Here is a 20,965-nt window from a genome sequence, read left to right as displayed (position 1 = left end):
CTAAAGATGCATGACATGGTGATTATGTACCTTTTATTGGTAACTTCTGCCAACAGTAGATGGATGAGGAGGGTATTTAAATTACTATCAGAGGTTAGATTAAAACTGTGACATCAGGTTCATACATCAAGGAAATTATTTCCAAAAGTCCATAGTTTATATGAGTATTTATCAAATGCTTTTATCATAACAACATGCATAAAATGCACAGCTCTAATAGTATTAGTGTTCAGTGCCAAGTAACAATACATAACAAGTTTCTTTCAAGTATTATGTTAGTTGTTGATGCCTTTGTGTACAGTACTGTGGTTCTTTCCAGACCCAGTGTTTACAGTCAGTGTTATTCTTGGTCAGTGTCAATAGTAAGCACCAGTCCATCGCCCCCTAGTGGGGACAGCCGTCCGAAGCCTGGCCCAGTTGGAAGGTGCAGTTTCAGGAGCTGTGAAGGATATGGCTGAACTTTCCTGCATGTTCTGTCTTGTGTGTAGATGTCGGAGCAGGAGATGGATGATGTGATCGCCCGCTCCACACACAGGGACAGTAAGGAGGGCCAGGCCTCTCACACTCTGGGTCAGTTCTGCTGTCATCTCCTCCTCCTGTCATATTCCCATCATTGACTCATACACCAGTAATATCTCATCATGTTTTAAAACCGTTTATTTCCTAGTAAACTTTCTCAGGCTCCCACATTTGCTGTGACCTCTGACCCCTGCCCTCTGACCCCTGCCCTCTGACCCCTGCCCTCTGACCCCTGCCCTCTGACCCCTGCCCTCTGACCCCTGCCCTCTGACCCCCCAGGTCTCCCCTCCAAGAGCCCGTCCCCCACGGTGAAGGCCAGGCAGGGAGAGGGATCTCCTGGCCTCAGCTGGACCATGAAGAGGTTCCTGGAGCCGGCCAGCAGGGTAAACAAAACACTGTCACATCGATAACTGCACATCACCACTCAACTACCACGGAACTGTACATCACCACTCTACTCACATGCCCACATTTAATACTGTGCCAAATCGTGTCCCTGTGTTGTAATATTGCCTCCCCTCTCCTGATACAGCAGGGGTCCCTGAGTTCGGAGGCAGAGCTGTCCCAGTACTTCTCACAGGAAGCCCCCAGCACTTCCTGTCTGGCGGAACCCTTGGTGATGGGCTCCAGCGAGGAGGAGGGGCTTCACCAGCGGGCCTGCTGCAGAAGCGTCTCATTGGAAGAGCCCTCTGCCCAGCAACACGGTACTGGATATCCAGACTGGATATCCAATCATATTTCTCCAAGGCTTTTATCGAATGCTCTGAACAGTGTGTTATTTAGTTCTACCAATGAGCTATGCCATATTATCTTATTACAGCAGTGTCAGTGTTGTGACAAGAGTAACACCATGCACAGTAGTTTAAATGTGAATGTCTGTATATCATTTGTAACCGGAAACTCAGAGGAATGAGGATTGTTAATGACATCATCATGACATCATCATGACATCATCATGACCAAACATTGTAAAAAGAAACTCCATGTATCTCACAAGCCGTGTGTCTCTCTCCTTCAGCGTTCAAAGACGTGTCCAGCGTGGTAGCAGACGGGGGCCCGGCGGCCCCCCCGGGGGAGGCCCCCCCCCCCCAGCCCCCTCGCCAGCTCAGCAGCTCCTCCCTCCGCAGCCCCCTCCTCCGCCAGCGCCGCGTCATCTGCTACGACGACGAGCCTAGCGACGAGGATGACGACAACGCCGGTGCCACGGCAACCGCGTTCCGCAGGGCCGTCGTACCGGGCGACGCCTGGCGCTCCCGTTTCCCGGAGAACGACTCCGGGATTGTCATCGCCACGTCGTCCGTGGAGGTGGACGAGGACAGCCAGGACGACAGGCGCGGGGGGGCGAGGGACAGCTCCCTAGAGTCGGACGAGGGCTTTCCCCTGGGCGGTGACTCCCCCTTCATGCCGATTCGCCACTTTGACCAGGAGGCGTGCGGCGGGGGCGTGTCCAGCAGTTTGGGCGTAAAGGAGCCACAGCGGCCCCGGGAGGCGGGGGGGCAGCTGGAGTCGAAGCGCTCGCCCAAACTGGAGCACAAGGCCGTGACTCGCGTCAAGAGCATGATGAGCATCGAGACGCCCAACTCGCCTCAGCAGAGAGGGAAAGCAGAGGAGCTTTCCCAGGTCTCTCCACACCCCCAGGGCCCCCAGTCCAGGGGCTCCCTTCCCCGGGCCCAGCAGGGCAGGAAGGGGGAGGCCGGGGGGGAGGCCGGGGCCTGGAGCACGGACACGGTGGTACTGAGGAGGAGCGAGGACGAGTCGTTCGGTCTGGATCTGGAGATCAAGGCTTCTCCTGTCCAGGTGCTAGTGACAGGGCTGAGGCCAGGAGGCGCTGCCCAGAGGGTAGGCTTTACCTAGTCACACTTGTTACCAGAGGGTAGGCTTTACCTAGTCACACTTGTTACCAGAGGGTAGGCTTTATCTAGTCACACTTGTTACCAGAGGGTAGGCTTTATCTAGTCACACTTGTTACCAGAGGGTAGGGCGCTTATCTAGTCACACTTGCTACCAGAGAGCAGGGCTTTTATCTAGTCACACTTCTTATAAATGGCTCACCTAGTGAGTTAATTGGAGTAATTTGCATGACCACAGTGTCATAATACTAAGAATTTTGCGTTTGACGATATGATTTCTGCCTGTTCACTGTGTTCCTCCAGGAGTCCCAGGGGAAGATGGCCGTCGGAGACGAGATCGTGGCGATCGGGGACCGTCTCCTGTGCTCCTCCAGTCATCAGGAGATCTGTGAGCTCATGAACAACCTTCCCGTCACGCTCGTCCTGGAAGTCAGGAGACCAGTTTCAGGTGAGTCACCTACGACTGAATCTGGGTCGGACTTAGATGTTGCTTGTTAGTTGAGAATTCCCTGCTCCAGTCAGCTGCCGTTTTAAATTTAGATATGAGATGACTAGGTGTTTGGTGTTTTGTGGGTGTCAGTGATTCATACATCATTCATTCACACACTTACCGTATTTGTCAAAACTATCTTGATGCCGTTGTATGAATGACCTTTAACCTGACCAAACTAACAACCAATGCTCCAACAGAAGATTCCACATGCTGTCTAGGTCATGTCCAGCAGTTTCTCAGGATAAAACAAAATATTCTAATGACATGAGTTCCAGTAGTCTGCGGTCCTCCCCCACCTCGTTTCCTCACACACGATGCTGGGCATTCATTAAAGAGACCAGTCTGTCTTTCCCCCAACGCTGCCTTAAGACCTAGGACTACCCTCCCCTTGGCAGTACCCTTCACCTCACAGAGGCCCGCAGCCAGCTGGCTTTGTATCCATGGTGACTATTGATTCATTTAACTACAGTAGCTAACCGTAGTCTCTGTAGAAGCACTTGTCCCCTTCTCGTGTGTTAGCTTGCTGAGCAGTAGCTCCCCTAGCTGTAGATGGCTTGCTAGTAGATCTGCATAGCGCTTTTGTTTTAAGAGATTTTTAGGTGGGCGGGGTTGTATGATTGGTGTGAGTTTCAGAATGTGTTTTTAACCCATAAAGTAAAAGGCATTGGTCATATCGGAACATAAATGGTGTCCTCCTGCTGGGTGACAAGGTGTGATCGCTACGTTCCAGGGTTGAGTCGAGACAGAAAGCACAGAACCTGCTGGAAGTCTGGTACAGATGAAGAGGAAGTCTCCAACCTGTCCAACCCACTCTTAATAAAGTTGATTTATTTAAGAAGACTCTAATCATTCTGTTAATGACTGTATAACAATACTTACAAAACACCATCGATTTCTACGTTTGAGCCTTTCACTACACTCAGCCGCATTCTGAAAACGTCATATCTGAAGATGCTGACATTTTCCAGCATGACACGGGCTGGTGTCTGGGAACACGAGGCAGGGCAGAATGCAGGGCTGCAGAGGCAGCCGAGGCAGCAGAGGCAGCCGAGGGGGACTTGGGGTTCGGAAGTTTTCATTGAAGGCAGAAGCGGAGGATTGTTTGGTTGGATCCAGGAGTGAGGGTTACTAGACAGAACAAAAGCACATTGGGAAGCTATGACGCTGGAATGTTGATTTCTTCACCAGATTTTCAACTTGATATTAGCGGTGGATTCGGTTACGTGATTGCACTCCCTTACTCACTGGTTCACTGGCGCTGTTGCCATGACGCAACCAGGCTCCCTCTGAGGCTTTTGAAGAGAGCGGGAAAGCTGATGTTGGTAGTTAATCCACATTGTCATCAAATATAAAATGTGAAGGATTATTTAATCACACGATTTTGGTCAATTATAGTGTCCTCTCCTTTGTGACATGCATTAAAAAGGGGACAAGTCCTAAAAACACTTTCTCTGGGGGTGCTCTGGTAGCTCACCAGAGAAGTGTGTGGACCACATAGGCTGAGGCCTTCCTGCAGCGGGTTAGAATCTACCCTGGGCCCTGCATGCCCCCCCCCCCCGCCCCTTCTCTCTTTCTCTCTCTGCCTTTTCACTTCATTTACACACTGTCCAACAAAGCATGAAAAAATGCCCCAAAATACATATTCATTTTTTTAAATATTCTCTCTCCCTAGCTGTAGATCGATTATCCAGTCTCATGATGTCGTCAGGCGGATGTGATGGACCTGCAGAGGAGACGAGCGGTCTGGACAGCGACGGGGCAGACGACCAGGGAAGCAGAGCCTCACCTGAGACACAACTCACACCTGCAGCCCAACCTAACCACAGCAGTCAGATCCCCGTCACCAACATAGACGACTTCATCAGCGAGCTGAACTCCTCCCCTGATAAAAGCACGTCTGCCAAACTCCCAACCGACACTACGGCCTCAGACGGCATCAGCCTGCCAGGACATGACGAAAGCACCGCTCAGGCTCCGACTCGTCCAAATCTGCTGAATTTCTCAATTTTAGACACAGAAAACAAACCTCCCCTCCTGCCAGTGGGCAAAACATTCTTAAACAATTACTCCAGAAACTTCCATCCCGTCACAGGAGAGGGGGCGGGCTTCTCTAACGGCGTGGACCCCGAGGGGCCAGGCGTCGGGTCCAAGCACATGTACGACATGGCTGAGGACAGCGATTCTGAAAGCGACTCCACCACCACCGACAACACGGCGAGGGCGGGCCTCCAGCACCAGGAACCGGACACTGACGAGGAGGAAGTGGAGCTCTGTTACAGTGGAGTCCAGCATCCCAGCCCCCCGGGAGAGGGGACAGACGGGACATTGTCTCCCCAGCATCCCCTCACCTCCGCCAGCCTCGACACGAACGACCCCGGCCTCTTTGATGTGGTACAAGACTCTGCCGCGGTCTCCATCCAGAACAAAGGCTCGTCTGTCGTGACAAGCCGAACCCCTCTCCCTTCTGCGGCTCCGCGGGACACTCAGCCCTCAGGTGCCTCTCTGCCCGCTGAGCCGGAAGCTTCCTCCTTCCCTAAGGGGAGGGAGGAGTCTTCTAAGGATGAAAACGGTGTGCCGGCTGCTGGGCCTACACAGTGCCGGGTTAATGGTGCCACGGCCACCTGCGACAGCGTTGTGGCACCTGCTGCATCCGCTCAGGCACGGCTGAGTGTCTGCAGCCCCTCCCCCACGCTGGGAGCCCTCAGCGTCACGTCTCTGAGGCAGGACAGGAGAGGGAGGCTGAACTGTAACGCTTCACTGAACTCTGCTCCGGGGAAATCACACAACGCGCCGTCATCCCCCCTCTCGACGGAGCCGAAGCCTTCCAACTGCAGCGAGGGGAGATCAGGCGTCAGATCACCCGCTCCGCTAACGCAGAGAGACAAGGAGAGAGAGAAAGTCGTAGCTTCTCTTGAAGCTAGAACAGTTCAGAACCCTCCTGCGAGTCCTTCTCTCAGGACAGCAGCTAACCTTCTCAGTAGCAGCTCAGCGCCCCCCTCTGGCTCCAGACTCAAACTACAGGACAAAACACAAAAATCGAGCACCTCGCCAAAACTGAAGGGCCTCACTATCAAGAGTAAATGCAACCATCAGGAGCAGCTTTCTCCAAAACCAGTGAGAGCTGAAAGTCCGATTCTTAGGAGGACCGCCGCATCCCCAGTCCAGTCCCCCAAACTACAACCCAAGAAGGTTGCTTTGACCAGTGGCGTTAAGACGGGTAAACAGCTTGATAAGAGCAACAGCCCTGCATCACCCAAACGCTGCCCAGAGAAGACCAAGACCAACGCCACGTCCTTAAACACGACTGAGTCAACCACAAAGACAAAAGACGATCCTCATCCCAGTACAAAGGACCAGGAGACCCAGCTGGTCTCCCAGCAGAAGGACCAGGAGACCCAGCTGGTCTCCCAGCAGAAGGACCAGGAGACCCAGCTGGTCTCCCAGCAGAAGGACCAGGAGACCCAGCTGGTCTCCCAGCAGAAGGACCAGGAGACCCAGCTGGTCTCCCAGCAGAAGGACAGAGCGGAGACATCGACCACCCAGAGGACTTTCATCGAGGTACGACTCTCATCTACGTTGACTCCTGTTTTGCCGCGGAAGGAAACCGTGAATTCAAAGGACTCAAAAGCTCTGGGTGTTACACTGCACAACGATGTAAACGCCAGCACCGATCCCTGTTCATCCCCTAATGCTCCCAGTTCGACGCCTCAGCCAGAAAACACAAACAGCACCATAAGCTATGCAGAGGCGACATCCGTAGAACCAGTCCCTGAGACCAATCTACCCACAAACAACGGGCCGTTGAATAGTCAACAAAAAAACTCAAGCACAACAGAAACCGCTACGAGCGTCAAATCGAACAGATCCAAACTCTGTTCCAAGACGATGGAGCGTCGTAGTTTCTCCTCAGAAACTGGCGCGCCCGCGGACCACAACCCCTTTTCCGTCCGGCAACGGATCAAATCCTTTGAGAACCTGGCCAGCTTTGATAAGCCGGTGGTCAGGTGCTTCGAGGTGCAGTCGTACGGCCAGCCGTCCAAGCCCCCGCTCAGCCGGAGGCTGTCGGGGTACATCGCCGGCTCCATCAGCTCCGTGGACTCTCGCTCTCTACGTCGGAGCCTCAGCTCCTGCATGGACAACTTCAACCCCGCCGTTCCCACGTCGCCTACGCCCAACAAGCCTCCGTCGAGCCTGGTGCTCATAAACCTCGAGCTGCCAGCCCAGAGCTTTCGCGAAGCCCCCCCGCCCGGTGACGAAGCTCTTGAGATGCCGAAAGTGTTCCCTGAGGCGTCCCCGCTTCCACCCCAGACGCCTCCGGTGTTGAGAAGCAGGCAGACCAGGGGGCACGGCGGCAGGCACGGCGGGGGCCACGGCGGCGGGCACGGCGGCCTCTCCCGCTCCAGGCTGAGAGAATTGAGGGCTCTCAGCATGCCTGAGCTGGATAAGCTTTGTACGGAGGACTTTGCCAGCGAACCAGGGACAGTCACGTTTAAAACCCATCTGGAGATTCACCCCACCAGGAGCTCAGAGCTGGCCTCCACAGAGAGCAGCCTGCAGTCTGCAGCTCCCCTGGGCAGGTCAACCCGGGGAGCGGCGGAGGCAGATGGAGGGTCCCTCCAGGGGAAAACCAACGGACCACAAACAGACCAACACAGCTGGTCCATCAGGTGAGGAGTGGGAAACGAGATCAACATATTAAAATGTTTTGTTTGTCTTAATGGCCAAAACAAAATTAAATAAAATACATTCAATTCTTCTTCTGTTTTCAATGTAATCGCCTCATTCATAAGATATACAGAAATTCTACCACACCAAAATAATCCTGCCTATATAATACTAAATAATAATTGAATACAAACAAATGTGAATACTGTGTCGAATCATAAGTCAGTCATAAAGTTGACTTGGGTGTTCCTCTCTTGCAGTTTGAAGGAGCTGGCTGGCTCCCCTGTGAACCAGAGCAGGCTGCAAGCCGTCCTGGCCTCTCTGACCACCAAATCAGATGTGCTGGTCTTGCTCCAGGAAGCCAAAGCTCTCTCTGAGGTAACCACCCTCTGTTGTCATTACATCCTTGAGGGTTTAGGTTGGTTGAGGGGCAGTTCTATGGGCGTATGTGAAGCCCTCTGTGACATGCTTGCGTGTAAAAAGGGCTATACAAATACATTTGATTTGATCTGCAAGTCCTAGAACAGGCCGAGGGGAAAGAAGATCAGTGACTGAATGCGTGATATTGTGCAGACTTCTACTTTCGTCATGTGTTAAAGCTCATATTAAAAGCTTATCTATATTCTTACATGTAACTTGGCATGATTGTAATTGTTTGTGGTTGATGATATTTCTAGGATGTGTTAATAATTACATGTGGTATTCCCTCACTGTGGACTGAATTAAAGACAACTTTTGTCCTTGACCCTCACTGTGTCAAAACGATGCATCTGTTCTCTGTCTCCAGGTGAAAGATGATACTCACTTTGTGGTGTTCACCAAAGACGAGGGCTCGGGGCTGGGCTTCAGCATCGCCGGAGGGATGGACCTGGAACAGAAGGCTGTCACGGTGAGCTTTCTACCGCACCACGTTCCAATCCTGGCTGACCCCTGGCTGACCCCTGTCTGACCTCTGACCCCTGGCCCTCTGTTCCTCCTGGAATACGCAAATATGCTACAGTAGCTACACAACATTTCTAGAATCACTCACTTTAGGCTTCCAAACCTCCAAGCATTTCTCCCGCAGTGTGACGATACACAAACTCCTCAGCTCACCGGATGAGTGCATGTTTCTAGACTGGCCTTACCTCAACTCCCCAAAATATATATTTAAAAAAAAACTTTTACTGAAACTCCTCTGTCCTTTTTTACATGTCGGGCAGGTCCATCGTGTGTTCCTGACGGGGGTCGCTGGAACGGAAGGTACCATTCAGCGGGGGGATCACGTCCTGTCCATAAACGGCTCCAGTCTGGAGGGTACGACCCACGGAGAGGCTCTGTCCTGCCTGCACCAGGCCCGGCTGAAGACGCAGGCCCTGGTGGTGACCCGCAGAAGCAAGGACTGGGAAGCTCACCTGTCTCCTAGACGACACCTGTCCAGCCACTCAGGACACACCTGCCCCAAGAACAACACCCTGGACACCATAGGAGGTAGGCAAAGCTTTGAAAAAATATTAATTAGAATAAAAGCCATGAACAGAGTTAGGTTAATGTGTGTTAGTAGTTTCAGGTTTAGCACTTCGTAAGTGCAGCAGGAGAATCAATGTAGAGACTCTCACAGGGGTTCATCATAGATGGGTGGGACACGTCGACCCACAACAGCTTATATGAGTCAACGTTTCATTCTTAACTTGTCTTTCTCTCCTGACCCCTGTGCCGGCCTGTTCCAGCGGTGGAGGTGGGCCCAGGCGGAGCCATGAGGGTGGAGCTGCAGAAGACATCTGCTGGGCTGGGCTTCAGTCTGGAGGGGGGAAAGGCCTCCGCCCTCGGGGACCGGCCGCTCCACGTCAAACGCATCTTCAACGGTGAGAGAGCTACTCGTCTGCCTGTCTGGAAAAATACCATACACACACACTGTGTCGTACAAACACCCCAGACTGTGTCGTACAAACACCCCAGACTGTGTCGTACAAACAGCACAGACTGTGTCGTACAAACAGCACAGACTGTGTCGTACAAACAGCACAGACTGTGTCGTACAAACACCCCAGACTGTGTCGTACAAACAGCACAGACTGTGTCGTACAAACAGCACAGACTGTGTCGTACAAACACCCCAGACTGTGTCGTACAAACAGCACAGACTGTGTCGTACAAACACCCCAGACTGTGTCGTACAAACAGCACAGACTGTGTCGTACAAACACCCCAGACTGTGTCGTACAAACAGCACAGACTGTGTCGTACAAACAGCACAGACTGTGTCGTACAAACACCCCAGACTGTGTCGTACAAACAGCACAGACTGTGTCGTACAAACAGCACAGACTGTGTCGTACAAACACCCCAGACTGTGTCGTACAAACACCCCAGACTGTGTCGTACAAACACCCCAGACTGTGTCGTACAAACACCCCAGACTGTGTCGTACAAACAGCACAGACTGTGTCGTACAAACAGCACAGACTGTGTCGTACAAACACCCCAGACTGTGTCGTACAAACACCCCAGACTGTGTCGTACAAACAGCACAGACTGTGTCGTACAAACAGCACAGACTGTGTCGTACAAACAGCACAGACTGTGTCGTACAAACAGCACAGACTGTGTCGTACAAACACCCCAGACTGTGTCGTACAAACAGCACAGACTGTGTCGTACAAACAGCACAGACTGTGTCGTACAAACACCCCAGACTGTGTCGTACAAACAGCACAGACTGTGTCGTACAAACAGCACAGACTGTGTCGTACAAACAGCACAGACTGTACACAGTTACATTTAGCCATTTAGCAGACGCTCTTATCCAGAGGGACTTGCAGTAAGTACAGGGACATTCACCCAAGGCAAATAGGGTGAAGTGCCTTGCCCAAGGACACAACGTCATTTTTGCACGGCCGGGAATCGAACCGGCAGCCTTCTGATTATTTGCCCGATTCCCTAACCGCTCAGCAATCTGACTCCCATCCCATCTGACACAGTTGCTGTTGTGTTGCACCACATCTGTCTGTGAAACACAACGATACGCACAACTAAGTGTATATCAAAAAATAACTTGTGCATTCACACACAAAGCAATAGGACTGCAGTACTGTCTAACAACCTCTAGAAGGCAGCATGTACCAGAGTGATGTTTGAAGCTGCTTGAGGTCAGGGAGTTCACCTTCTACCCTGCCGACTGGATCATCAGCACCTGGAATGGAATACTCTACCCTCCCCAAGAAAACAATTAATTGCCATATTACGTTGAAAATGTGTAACCGAGTGTGATACTAGTTTTTCCCCAAAGATTTTCTTTATAAAATGCTTCATTACCAACTTAAAAAAATTATGTGAATATAGCGGAACCCTAAAAGTTATGCTTTTTTACACATTTCCAGTGTTAAATATCTACTGTTTTCATGATATTATTATTTGGAGCGCTTATTCAACCCTATCCTCCTGTGCTGTAGGCGGCGCTGCAGAGCTGTCGAGGGTGATCCACGTGGGGGATGAAGTCCTGGCCATCAACGGCCGGTCTCTACAGGGGCTCATGCACTACGATGCCTGGAACGTCATCAAGGCCGCCAGCGAAGGCCCCGTCCAGCTCGTCATCCGCAAACCCAGCACCTCTGTATGATTTAGCTCCCAGAGGACGGGTGCCAAATGTGCTCCACAACGGTACGAGCTCAAACAAGCGTGCCAACGCCAGGTTGAGAGTGTGGACGAGACTGATCTAAAGGCTTTGTTTGTTCACTTTAATACTTTTTTTATGGACTCTTGGACGGCTTAGGGTGGGGTTCCTGTGTTGACATGTGCTGTGTGAAATGCAATGCAGAACGTTTGTGGTCTGTGTTGGTAGAGTTTTGTTACTGCTGTGTGTCTATCCATTTATCTAGAGCTCAGAAAAAAACGACAATCGTGCTTTTGCATCTTTCACCTTGAACCTGACAAAACTGTTGGTGTGATTGCATAAGAACTTCAAACAGAATCTCAACCCCAGTTTGTAGAGACATGTGATAACAAAGACTTCAGAAAGAAGACTTTACACATATAAGGAGCTATCACTAGGAAATCTGTACTCTTGAAATGTGATCTTTGTTTACCCTCACTTGCCTTTTAAAGCTTTCATTCCCTTTCTCTGACCATCCATATCTGTCATGGGTGGGGAGGTTCACCTGTCAGAGGGCCTTCCATATTTCCTTAAAAATGCTGTATTTTTTAAAACATGTCTAACTCTAGGAACACTACAGTACTTTTGTGGTTGCACTTGAACTTGTTTGTTTTCCTACAACTTGTATTCTGATTCTCCCTGTTGTTCGCAACCCAAGTGGCCAACAATTCATCATTTGAAATTCAGTCACGCTACTTCATAAATCATGTGTGTTTACTGTCAAAGCTTGAATTTATAAGTTACTCATTAGTTCAGACCTAACAGGATGTTATGGATGTGTTTGTGAGCCTGGTAAGTCATGGATGCGTGGCTTTTAACAGCACATGACCAAGTCAGTTTCAGTTTCTTTCATTCTTGTGCGTCACAAGACTTACAAACCGTCATTGCTCTTTGAGTGACTCATAAAGGAAGGAAGTTAGAGCACACCTGCGTCCCGTTATATCAGTTTCACCCCCCCCCCCATTTTCCTGGTAAAAAGTACATTTGTTGCAGTTTTTCTGTTCAAAATCCAGAGACATAATGACAACTTCACATTCTTATCAGGAAAAGTATGTCAGCAGGTCTATATAGTAGCATCTCTTTGAAATAACCCCCGATATAATTTTATTTATTATACTTTTATGTTTCGTAACAGGGGAAGGAATCATACTTGTCACGATAGCACAAGCATGGACTTGTACAGCTGTTAAAACAATTGCAACGCACCCAGCTCTTGCAGAAAGCTTGAAGCACAATTCTTTTTCAGATGCGAACTGTAAATACTCTTGTCTTGGTTTTATGAACATTTCGTTGTATTATTGTACAATAGCTTTTGGCTAAGATGTGTATTTTAAATAGCATGGCAGGATTTATGGTGTCTCTTTTTGTCATTTTCATTGGCTGTCATTTTGAAAGGTTATGGGTGACTGGTTATATCATGTATTCAATCTGTATCACAAATTATATTCATCTTAAAACCGGACATTGTCTCCAATATTGACAATCAAAGATGATGTGGCACGCTAAAAAAAGAAAAGAATATCTAAATGTTAAAAGTTTAAAGAAAATTAAAGGCTGTTTTGGGGCTTCTGGTTATCAAAAAGCCTTTGAATTATGGCAATGTCTTGTTTCCCTGCTTGTATATAAATAATCTGGGGTATATTTTCTCATTTTGTGGTATCACGCAAAAACATAAGATGTTGTCTTACACCGTCTTTCCTCACTCAAACATTTAAGACTGTTAAATAGTGTATATTTATATTGTAGTGTATATTTTGTCTTACAGGGTTTGCAATACCTGTATTTCTAGGATCAGATAATTCAGGTGTTAAAAAGAGATGGATTATTTTGGAGAAATTTCACCAATGGCATTTCTGTTGACATTTGTTTTGAAAGATTTTTTTTTATCTGTCAATAATGTGCAAAACTTTCGGTATTATTAAAGCATGTAAATTGTCTGCTTTACAGGGTGACATGATTGACATTTATAATTAACTGATTGTATCTGTCTAAGACTTTTGATTTAATGCTGACCCACAATATGCATCAGCCATGTCATTTATGATCAAGTCATGTAGCTCTGCATTCCCAGCAGATCTAAAGGTCAACAGGAGGTAAAGTTAATGTTTAACTCAATCGAGTGTACGTTGAGATGCCACCTGAGTAGTTTAAGCCATGAGTCATGGAAAATCAGTTTGAAGATGACTTACAGTATTACCACTCACCAAGGTGTACTTTACCTTTGTCTACAGCAGTGCACACACAATGTACACACATCCTTCACTCAGGTTGAAGTACCGATACTCATGTTTAAAAAGACTGGTAAAAGTGGAAGAACTGACTACACTTTTGCATTCAAATTATAGTTGAGAAGTATGGGCTCTGACATAAGTATAAAGTAGCCATTACTACCGCCTGTTTTAGTGTCAAGGTGGTAACTGGACCTCACATCATATTAATACATGAATACAGAATACAGAAAGACACCAGGTATTTACCAGGAATCCTTTTTTGACGCAGGCAAAATCATATTGATGAGGCCATCAAATACAGATAAAAACTAAAGTAACAAGACTGGTTTGAAAATTTAAGAAGCAGAAAGTACAGATATGTGTTGGAAAGTTCAGGACTGAAAGTAAAAAGTTGTCTGAAAAATAAATAGTGAGGCAAAGTACTGATACACAAAAATGTACTTAAGTCCAGTAAATTTAATAAATAATAAATAAATGTAAATTTACATTTATTCATTTAGCAGACGCTTTTATCCAAAGCGACTTCCAAGAGAGAGCTTTACAAAAGTGCAAAGGTCAATGATCATAAACAACGAGATAGCCTCAAAACATTGTGGGTAGCCAAAACATGAAGCATACATTGTGGAAGGCAAATAAGTGCCAATGGGAAGAAACATAAGAGCATGTAGTTAAACAAGTTACAATTAAACAACATGAACCTCAAGAAGCGACAATAATATAATTCACAGCGAGTACAAGAAGTTAAATCAGTTACAACTAACCAACAAGAGCAACAAGTCCCTCAGTAAGAGTCATTGTGTTCCTGGAGGAAACTAACATCAGGTCCAGCAAGTCATTTCTAAGTACCGTTGTACTCCCGGAGCAAGTACGTCTTTGTACTTCGTTACTTTTCATCTCTGCAACAGTGCAGGGTTCGAATTACGGGGGGGCTTGTGGGGGTTTGACCCCCCTAATTAACACTTGGACCCCCTCAATAGAGGTAAAAACAACAGGTCGGGGGGTCAATACATTTATATATCCTTCTTACCTGTAATCGTAAATATTACTTTACGCCCTGGTCATTGTATAATTCGCACTCTGGTTAGTGTGTGTTTTGGGGTAAATGACCAAAGGGATTAGTATGTGTGTTTTGGATCAAATGACCAAAGGGTTAGCATGTGTGTTTTGGATCAAATAACCAAAGGGGTTAGCATGTGTTTTGGATTAAATGACCAAAGGGGTTAGCATGCGTGTTTTGGGGTAAATGACCAAAGGGTTAGCATGTGTGTTTTGGATCAAATGACCAAAGGGGTTAGCTTATGTTTTGGGGTAAATGACCAAAGGGTTAGCATGTGTGTTTTGGATCAAATGACAAAAGGGTTTGGCATGCGTGTTTTGGATAAAATGACTAAAGGGGTTAGCATGTGTGTTTAGGATGAAATGTCCAAAGGGGTTAGCATGTGTTTTGGATGAAATGACCAAAGGGGTTAGCATGTGTGTTTTGGGGTAAATGACCAAAGGGATTAGTATGTGTGTTTTGGATAAAATGACCAAAGGGGTTAGCATGTGTGTTTTGGGGTAAATGACCAGAGGGGTTAGCATGTGTTTTGGATTAAATGACCAAAGGGGTTAGCATGCGTGTTTTGGGGTAAATGACCAAGGGGTTAGCATGTGTGTTTAGGATGAAATGTCCAAAGGGGTTAGCATGTGTTTTGGGGTAAATGACCAAAGGGGTTAGCATGTGTTTTTGGGGTAAATGACCAAAGGGGTTAGTATGTGTGTTTTTGATGAAATGACCAAAGGGGTTAGTATGTGTGTTTTGGATGAAATGACAAAAGGGGTTAGTATGTGTGTTTTGGATGAAATGACCAAAGGGGTTAGCATGTGTTTTGGGGTAAATGACCAAAGGGGTTAGCATGTGTTTTGGGGTAAATGACCAAAGGGGTTAGCATGTGTGTTTTGGGGTAAATGACCAAAGGGGTTAGTCTGTGTGTTTTGGATGAAATGACCAAAGGGGTTAGCATGTGTGTTTTGAATTAAATGACCAAAAAGGTTAGTATGTGTGTTTTGGATGAAATTACCAAAGGGGTTAGTATGTGTGTTTTGGATAAAATGACCAAAAAGGTTAATATGTGTGTTTAGGATGAAATGTCCAAAGGGGTTAGTATGTGTGTTAAAGTAAAGAGCCTGGTTAAGTACATATATTTGTGTAAAAAATGTAAGGTATAGACAATACATTCTCAAGTGCCCCGCAATACATTTATGGTTGGAACAGCATTAAAAGTGGGAAATTGAAAGATGATTTTGGGGAGGGTTTGGAAAGAGGCTAATGACTTAATAAATTGTCTTCGGGATTCTTATGAAGGCCATCATCCGAAAAAACCATTGTGCCATTCATGAGTTAGTCGCCCTACTGATAACTGCCGTTGAGAATCAAAAGCAATTTTAGGATGGCATCATTAAATACTTAAAAGTGCCTTTGTATTAAAACCCCATTACCCTTTACACCTTTTGGAAACTTCATGACACATTTGTGTAAATGTAAAAGAAAGAATGAGTCGTCATGAACAATTATATAAATACGTTTTTATGAAACAAAGTTGTTTACAAAAACTTAGAATAAATAAGAAATAAGTAGCAGAAAGCTTGCAATCACGAACATTCAGATAAACAGCTTAGAGGGTTGGATTGGCAAGGAGGAGGGAGATTTCTGACTCCATCGCCGCATTTCGTGGCACCTCTGGTGCTTAGGCAGTTTGATATGGCCCCTACAATTACAGACCACGTGACGTTGTTTTAGGCTCCAGACTCCATTTAGAGTAGAAATTCTCTGTGTTTTGGTTTAACGGAGGTAAGGATGTGTGTCTATCCACATGACAGCCAAAGAGCAATATCGTCCAGTATTTTCTTCAGCAAAGTCCATCTCCATTTCGGGATAAGGCGCCGTTCCCCATTGGATTGGAATCCGAATTCTCTTCACTAAAACAGCAGGCAACAGGTGTTCAGCTTTAGTTATTTGTAGTTAGAGAAGCAGTTTTCACTTGACTTTCGGCTCTTTCGTGGTGATTCTTTTCGCCAGCATATCCGCAAGAATGCATTTGAGGTTGAGGAGATCGCCGATTTTACGCAGCTGTTGTGCGCACTCCTGGATGGCTTTCTGGTCTGGAGAAATAGAAAGATTTGTTTAGATTCATTCAACACTACAGAAGATATCCTAAGCCGTTAAACTTGACTTCAATTACGATTCCTTTAAACGAACTATTTTTAACTCACCTTTGCTCATTGCTTTCTGGCTTTCCGACCTCTTAAAAGAGGATGTTCTCGGCTCCAGTTTCATTGTTGCCGAAGGGATTAGCTGTGACAGTAGAGATTTGAAGTTTGTAGTAACTGTCCCGTTTTCTGACAACAACCAACTAATTTTACTTATAGGCCTACGCGCGTTAAGTAGTCAAGGGGCGGTCCGTCTACGTCACACTCGGGGATTCCCACTACTAGTGTTGTTTTCTTTCCTCGCGAGTTGTGTCATGCCTTTTTGGGAAATATCTTAAGACGTTTGTGGGTTTATTAATAACAATGTCTACTTTTATTTATCTGTATTACTGTTTCCTGAAATGCAACAGACAGAAAGCAAATAACTTATCCTATGTAGGCTATAATTTTGCACTGACAAACTAAACAAAAAAAGTATGATCATTATTAAAGAAAATGAGACCACTAGTCCCTTGTTAGAATCACTCTTAAGGTTTTAGTTCACTAAGTTGTCATTCCTCTTGCTTATACCTGGTTTTGTTCCATCTGCTCCAGATGAAGGCTTGCCTTTTTATATCTTTTGTATATTGGAGTTGCTTATACACACACACACATATATACATATATATAAGGTTTAGTTGATGGGTTATTTACATGTTTTCCTGTTTTGAAGAGCAGTAGAAGCACCTGCTAGTCACGCGTGTCCATGTGACTCCGGTTGTGATTAGTGGTTTTGAATCCCTCAGTCTAGGAAGCCCACATCCCTTCTGCTCTGCTGAGCTCTGTCAGGGTCCTGGGTTCAAATCCCACACCCTCTGTTCATTAAGCATCTTCTACACAAACACATGTAAATCAACTTCTCTACCGGGGTATGGATATTATATACTAATCTAACTTGAAATGATCAATTAGTTTCAGGTTTGTTGTAAACTGAAACAAAATGTATTATACATGGGTTAAGGGGTAGTTAAGATGGATAAGGGACATATTCATTCATACTGACTTTGGTTACAATGATGATTAAGACAGTAATGATACACATTCTTATTTCTGCACTTAAACTGTTAAATGTTTAATGTTTAAACAGTTTATTTATTCTCCCAAATCAGTACTGAAAGTGTCCAGCAATTCTATCACAAACATTTACTTATTCCAGAGGAGCAATGGAGAAATTAGAGACATCAAAGTTCCATAAGATGACATGATGGAGGAATATGATAGTTCTCAGTTTCTATCCATCTCAGGACTTTTCCAAGTGTGTGCATAATAAACATTATGAAATATGGTAGCAGTATCTTAATACCAGTAATTTAGAGCAATGTCACTGACAGGTTCTCTTATTTCCGTGTCTTTTGTTTCACTGCAGTACTGTACGTCAACACTGGATTATGTAAGGGCACTTTCAACCAGGAAGTAGGTTAAAGTATCAAACGTCAGAAAAAAACCATAGAATTTTTACTGTATAACATCGATTATGTCTCCTGAAATAACTCACAGTGATATACAGGACCCAATTTAGAACATAAAGTTAGTTACTTTATAGGACACTGTGTATATACTTTGCTACTGACGATGACTTTTGGTCATTGTCTCAATGAGGTCAGAAACAAGTAACAAAACTGAGAATGAAAAACATGAGCATATCCTTTGACCTATACACAAACCCTAACCCTATACACAAACCCTCTGACGGCCGTCTGGCGAACAAGGAGGATCACCAAGAAAAATCCCTTGAACTAGATGTCAAGATACATATCTACATACACATACAATAGACTGACATTGTCGATAAGTAATTTAATAATTCACATTTTCAAACGTTTTCTCATAATGTATAAATCACGGTTATTTTACTGCTTGTTAATGTGGTTTCTGATTCGCATTTTATCAGCTAATGTTCAGACATTTGTTTTCTTCTCTGTTCAAACCATCCGTCTCTCTGTAGCTATGTGCAGCTGTTCCAGGGACTTCCTTACGTAGACTGGTAACATGTTCTGACTTGTCTGCTTGTGGCAGGCTCAAAACTCCATGGCTCCTGGTCTGATAGTATGTCACAGGGCTGCCAACTTCTAAAAACCCTGGAGTGAGATTTGGTGGGGCCAACCAAAATTTCGCTGCGCCTCGTCCATTTCTGTTTACAACATTAGCAGGGCTACTTGGTTGACGTTGCCTTTTCAGCGTGAGAAATGCAAGGTTGAACTGGTTGAAATGCGTGTGTCTCACGGACAATGCGTGAGAGTTGGCAGCCCTGATGTCATGTACGTTGGAAATCCTTTTTGTTTGTTAAACTTCACTTGAAGCCTTAAGCACGAACCAATCATACAAGCAGAGTAAAGGAGGGTGGTAAATCCTAAAGTAAGCTCTTCTGAATTTGTGTCATATTTTGTCATCTATTTTGATATGGACTTGGACACGACAACAATACAATATCTCCAACCCACTGAGTAATACAACAGACGCCTAAATGTAAAATAGCCCAGGTCAAGACACAAGTTGACTGCTAGCTGTCTACTGATAGATTCACATTAAAGTGACTAGCTAATTAGGTCTCTGGTACTGCTAGGAACTAGGGGAAAGGTTACGAAGGGTGAGATGTGAGGGAAGATTTAGACTTATAAATAACTGATGGTGTGCGGACAGTAGGTTGAGGCGACACTGAGAGGGTGATGTTACAATACAGCTTCTCTATCACAGTAATGAGGCAGAGCACCCCTGCTGCCTGCCTGCCAGTCACCCTCCTCCTGCCTCACAGAACAACTTCATATTTTTAATGAGTGTTTTTGTGACTATTGTTAGTCCTATATTGGTTCCTGTATTTATTTGTTCATGTTGAATGTTTTCATTCTTCCAATGAGGTGTAGTTGAAGACGGCTGACCAGGGAGGATAAGGGGCGAGGGCCGAGAGGCCTCTTGTACATTCCAGCATTCGTTTTATTTTGCAATCTAGGTATTTGTATCGAAGGTTCTGTGTTTCTGTCATGTTTTTGCTGTTTGTTGTTTCACAGGATTCTGTGAGACGTGAGAGTCAGTGGGACAAGATGTGTCTCCATCCAAGTTCTCCACGTGATTGCTTAACTTTTGACAATACAGCTGAATGACCAAGTGACACACATGTTTGCATCACTTTTGACACGTCACATTTGCAATGCAAACAACTTTCATTTTCATTTTCCACACCACTGCCAACCACGCTAAAGGTCTTAATAAGAAGAAACTGTTAGATTGCCCCTTGCTGGTTTTATTTGCTATTGGAAGGGGGTTTATAAGCAGTCAAAACTTCAAAGTACCCATTAATTTACATGTAACTATAATTCCTTCCTGTGTTTATGGCACATCAATTACATTTTTAATAACTAACTTCAAAACACAAGTGCAATATGAGAATCCTCATATTGCTATTCCCATTCTGATAGTGAATTACTGTGATTAATATTGAAGGGAGTGGCCCCCCTATTCAACCTGACAGAGTGACGATTAAATACGGTAAGTCAGGTGACTGTGGTCACCTGACTTACTGGTTTTCCAAGCCCTACGGTTTGAACTTCCCCACATAACTATGAGCTCTGCTCCAAAATAGGTCTGACCAGAAATGACGTGCAGACAGGTTTTGCAGGTTATACAAGTGAAGAACCAGTCATGTTTTGACACTGACGATAGTCGAGCACTTCTGTATAAGGTATTAGAAAGGCCACCACAGATATGGGACTTAACAAATGGGTTATTACAAGAACTAAAAAGCCCACTGCAACAGTACTTTGACCAAACCCTTATTATGAATGTTGTCTCACAATACGTCAAAGTCACTCTTCCCTCATTCACAGTAGACCTGATAAAGTGGTATTTTATGTCGATATGTTTACACCTCCGTCTATTTACAGGGTTTTTGGCGAGAGTGATTGTTCCCTGATTGTCCTCATGTACTATAGTTTGTGTGTAGTTATCTATACCTCCCAGTAACTGCTCTAGGTATATATGTGGATAACGCAACGGTAGGTTGCTTTCTAGTCTTCCATGAGACCAGGGAGCTCACACAGTATCCTGTGGTACTGCGTCTGTCACTGGTATCAGCCCAGTCGGCATCACTGTAGGTCTGTATACCGTATCAGCCCAGTCGGCATCACCGTAGGTCTGTATACCGTATCAGCCCAGTCGGCATCACCGTAGGTCTGTATACCGTATCAGCCCAGTCGGCATCACCGTAGGTCTGTATACCTAGCTTCTCACTGTCGTTTCTCCTAAAACTTAACCCTTTTTCTGCGGTGCCTTTGAGATACCTTAGTACGTGTTTCACAGTGACCCACTGCTCCTCTGTAGGCTCAGCAAAGTACTGTGATAACCTGCTCACTAC

At 45.9% G+C, this 20,965-nt stretch overlaps 1 protein-coding gene across 3 annotated transcripts in view; it reads left to right on the top strand.

Annotated features, from left to right (window-relative positions):
- pdzd2 (PDZ domain containing 2) overlaps nucleotides 1–13,100 on the top strand; it is a 41,540-nt gene extending 28,440 nt beyond the window's left edge. For 2 of the 3 annotated variants that reach the window (XM_062451242.1, XM_062451241.1), the window contains 11 exons: nucleotides 489–570; nucleotides 799–902; nucleotides 1,052–1,223; nucleotides 1,538–2,358; nucleotides 2,673–2,817; nucleotides 4,535–7,529; nucleotides 7,788–7,905; nucleotides 8,315–8,416; nucleotides 8,730–8,997; nucleotides 9,237–9,371; nucleotides 10,959–13,100. In XM_062451242.1, the coding sequence (XP_062307226.1) occupies nucleotides 489–570; nucleotides 799–902; nucleotides 1,052–1,223; nucleotides 1,538–2,358; nucleotides 2,673–2,817; nucleotides 4,535–7,529; nucleotides 7,788–7,905; nucleotides 8,315–8,416; nucleotides 8,730–8,997; nucleotides 9,237–9,371; nucleotides 10,959–11,125 (5,109 nt within the window). In that variant the 3' untranslated portion in view covers nucleotides 11,126–13,100. The remainder of the gene's footprint in view (nucleotides 1–488; nucleotides 571–798; nucleotides 903–1,051; nucleotides 1,224–1,537; nucleotides 2,359–2,672; nucleotides 2,818–4,534; nucleotides 7,530–7,787; nucleotides 7,906–8,314; nucleotides 8,417–8,729; nucleotides 8,998–9,236; nucleotides 9,372–10,958) is intronic. The other variant, XM_062451240.1, reaches the window with a different exon arrangement.
- Nucleotides 13,101–20,965: the final 7,865 nt, after the last annotated feature.

Source organism: Osmerus eperlanus, chromosome 25 (assembly GCF_963692335.1).
Source record: "Osmerus eperlanus chromosome 25, fOsmEpe2.1, whole genome shotgun sequence".
In the NCBI taxonomy this organism is placed as follows: domain Eukaryota; kingdom Metazoa; phylum Chordata; class Actinopteri; order Osmeriformes; family Osmeridae; genus Osmerus; species Osmerus eperlanus.
This window is presented reverse-complemented; position numbering and strand designations above follow the sequence as displayed.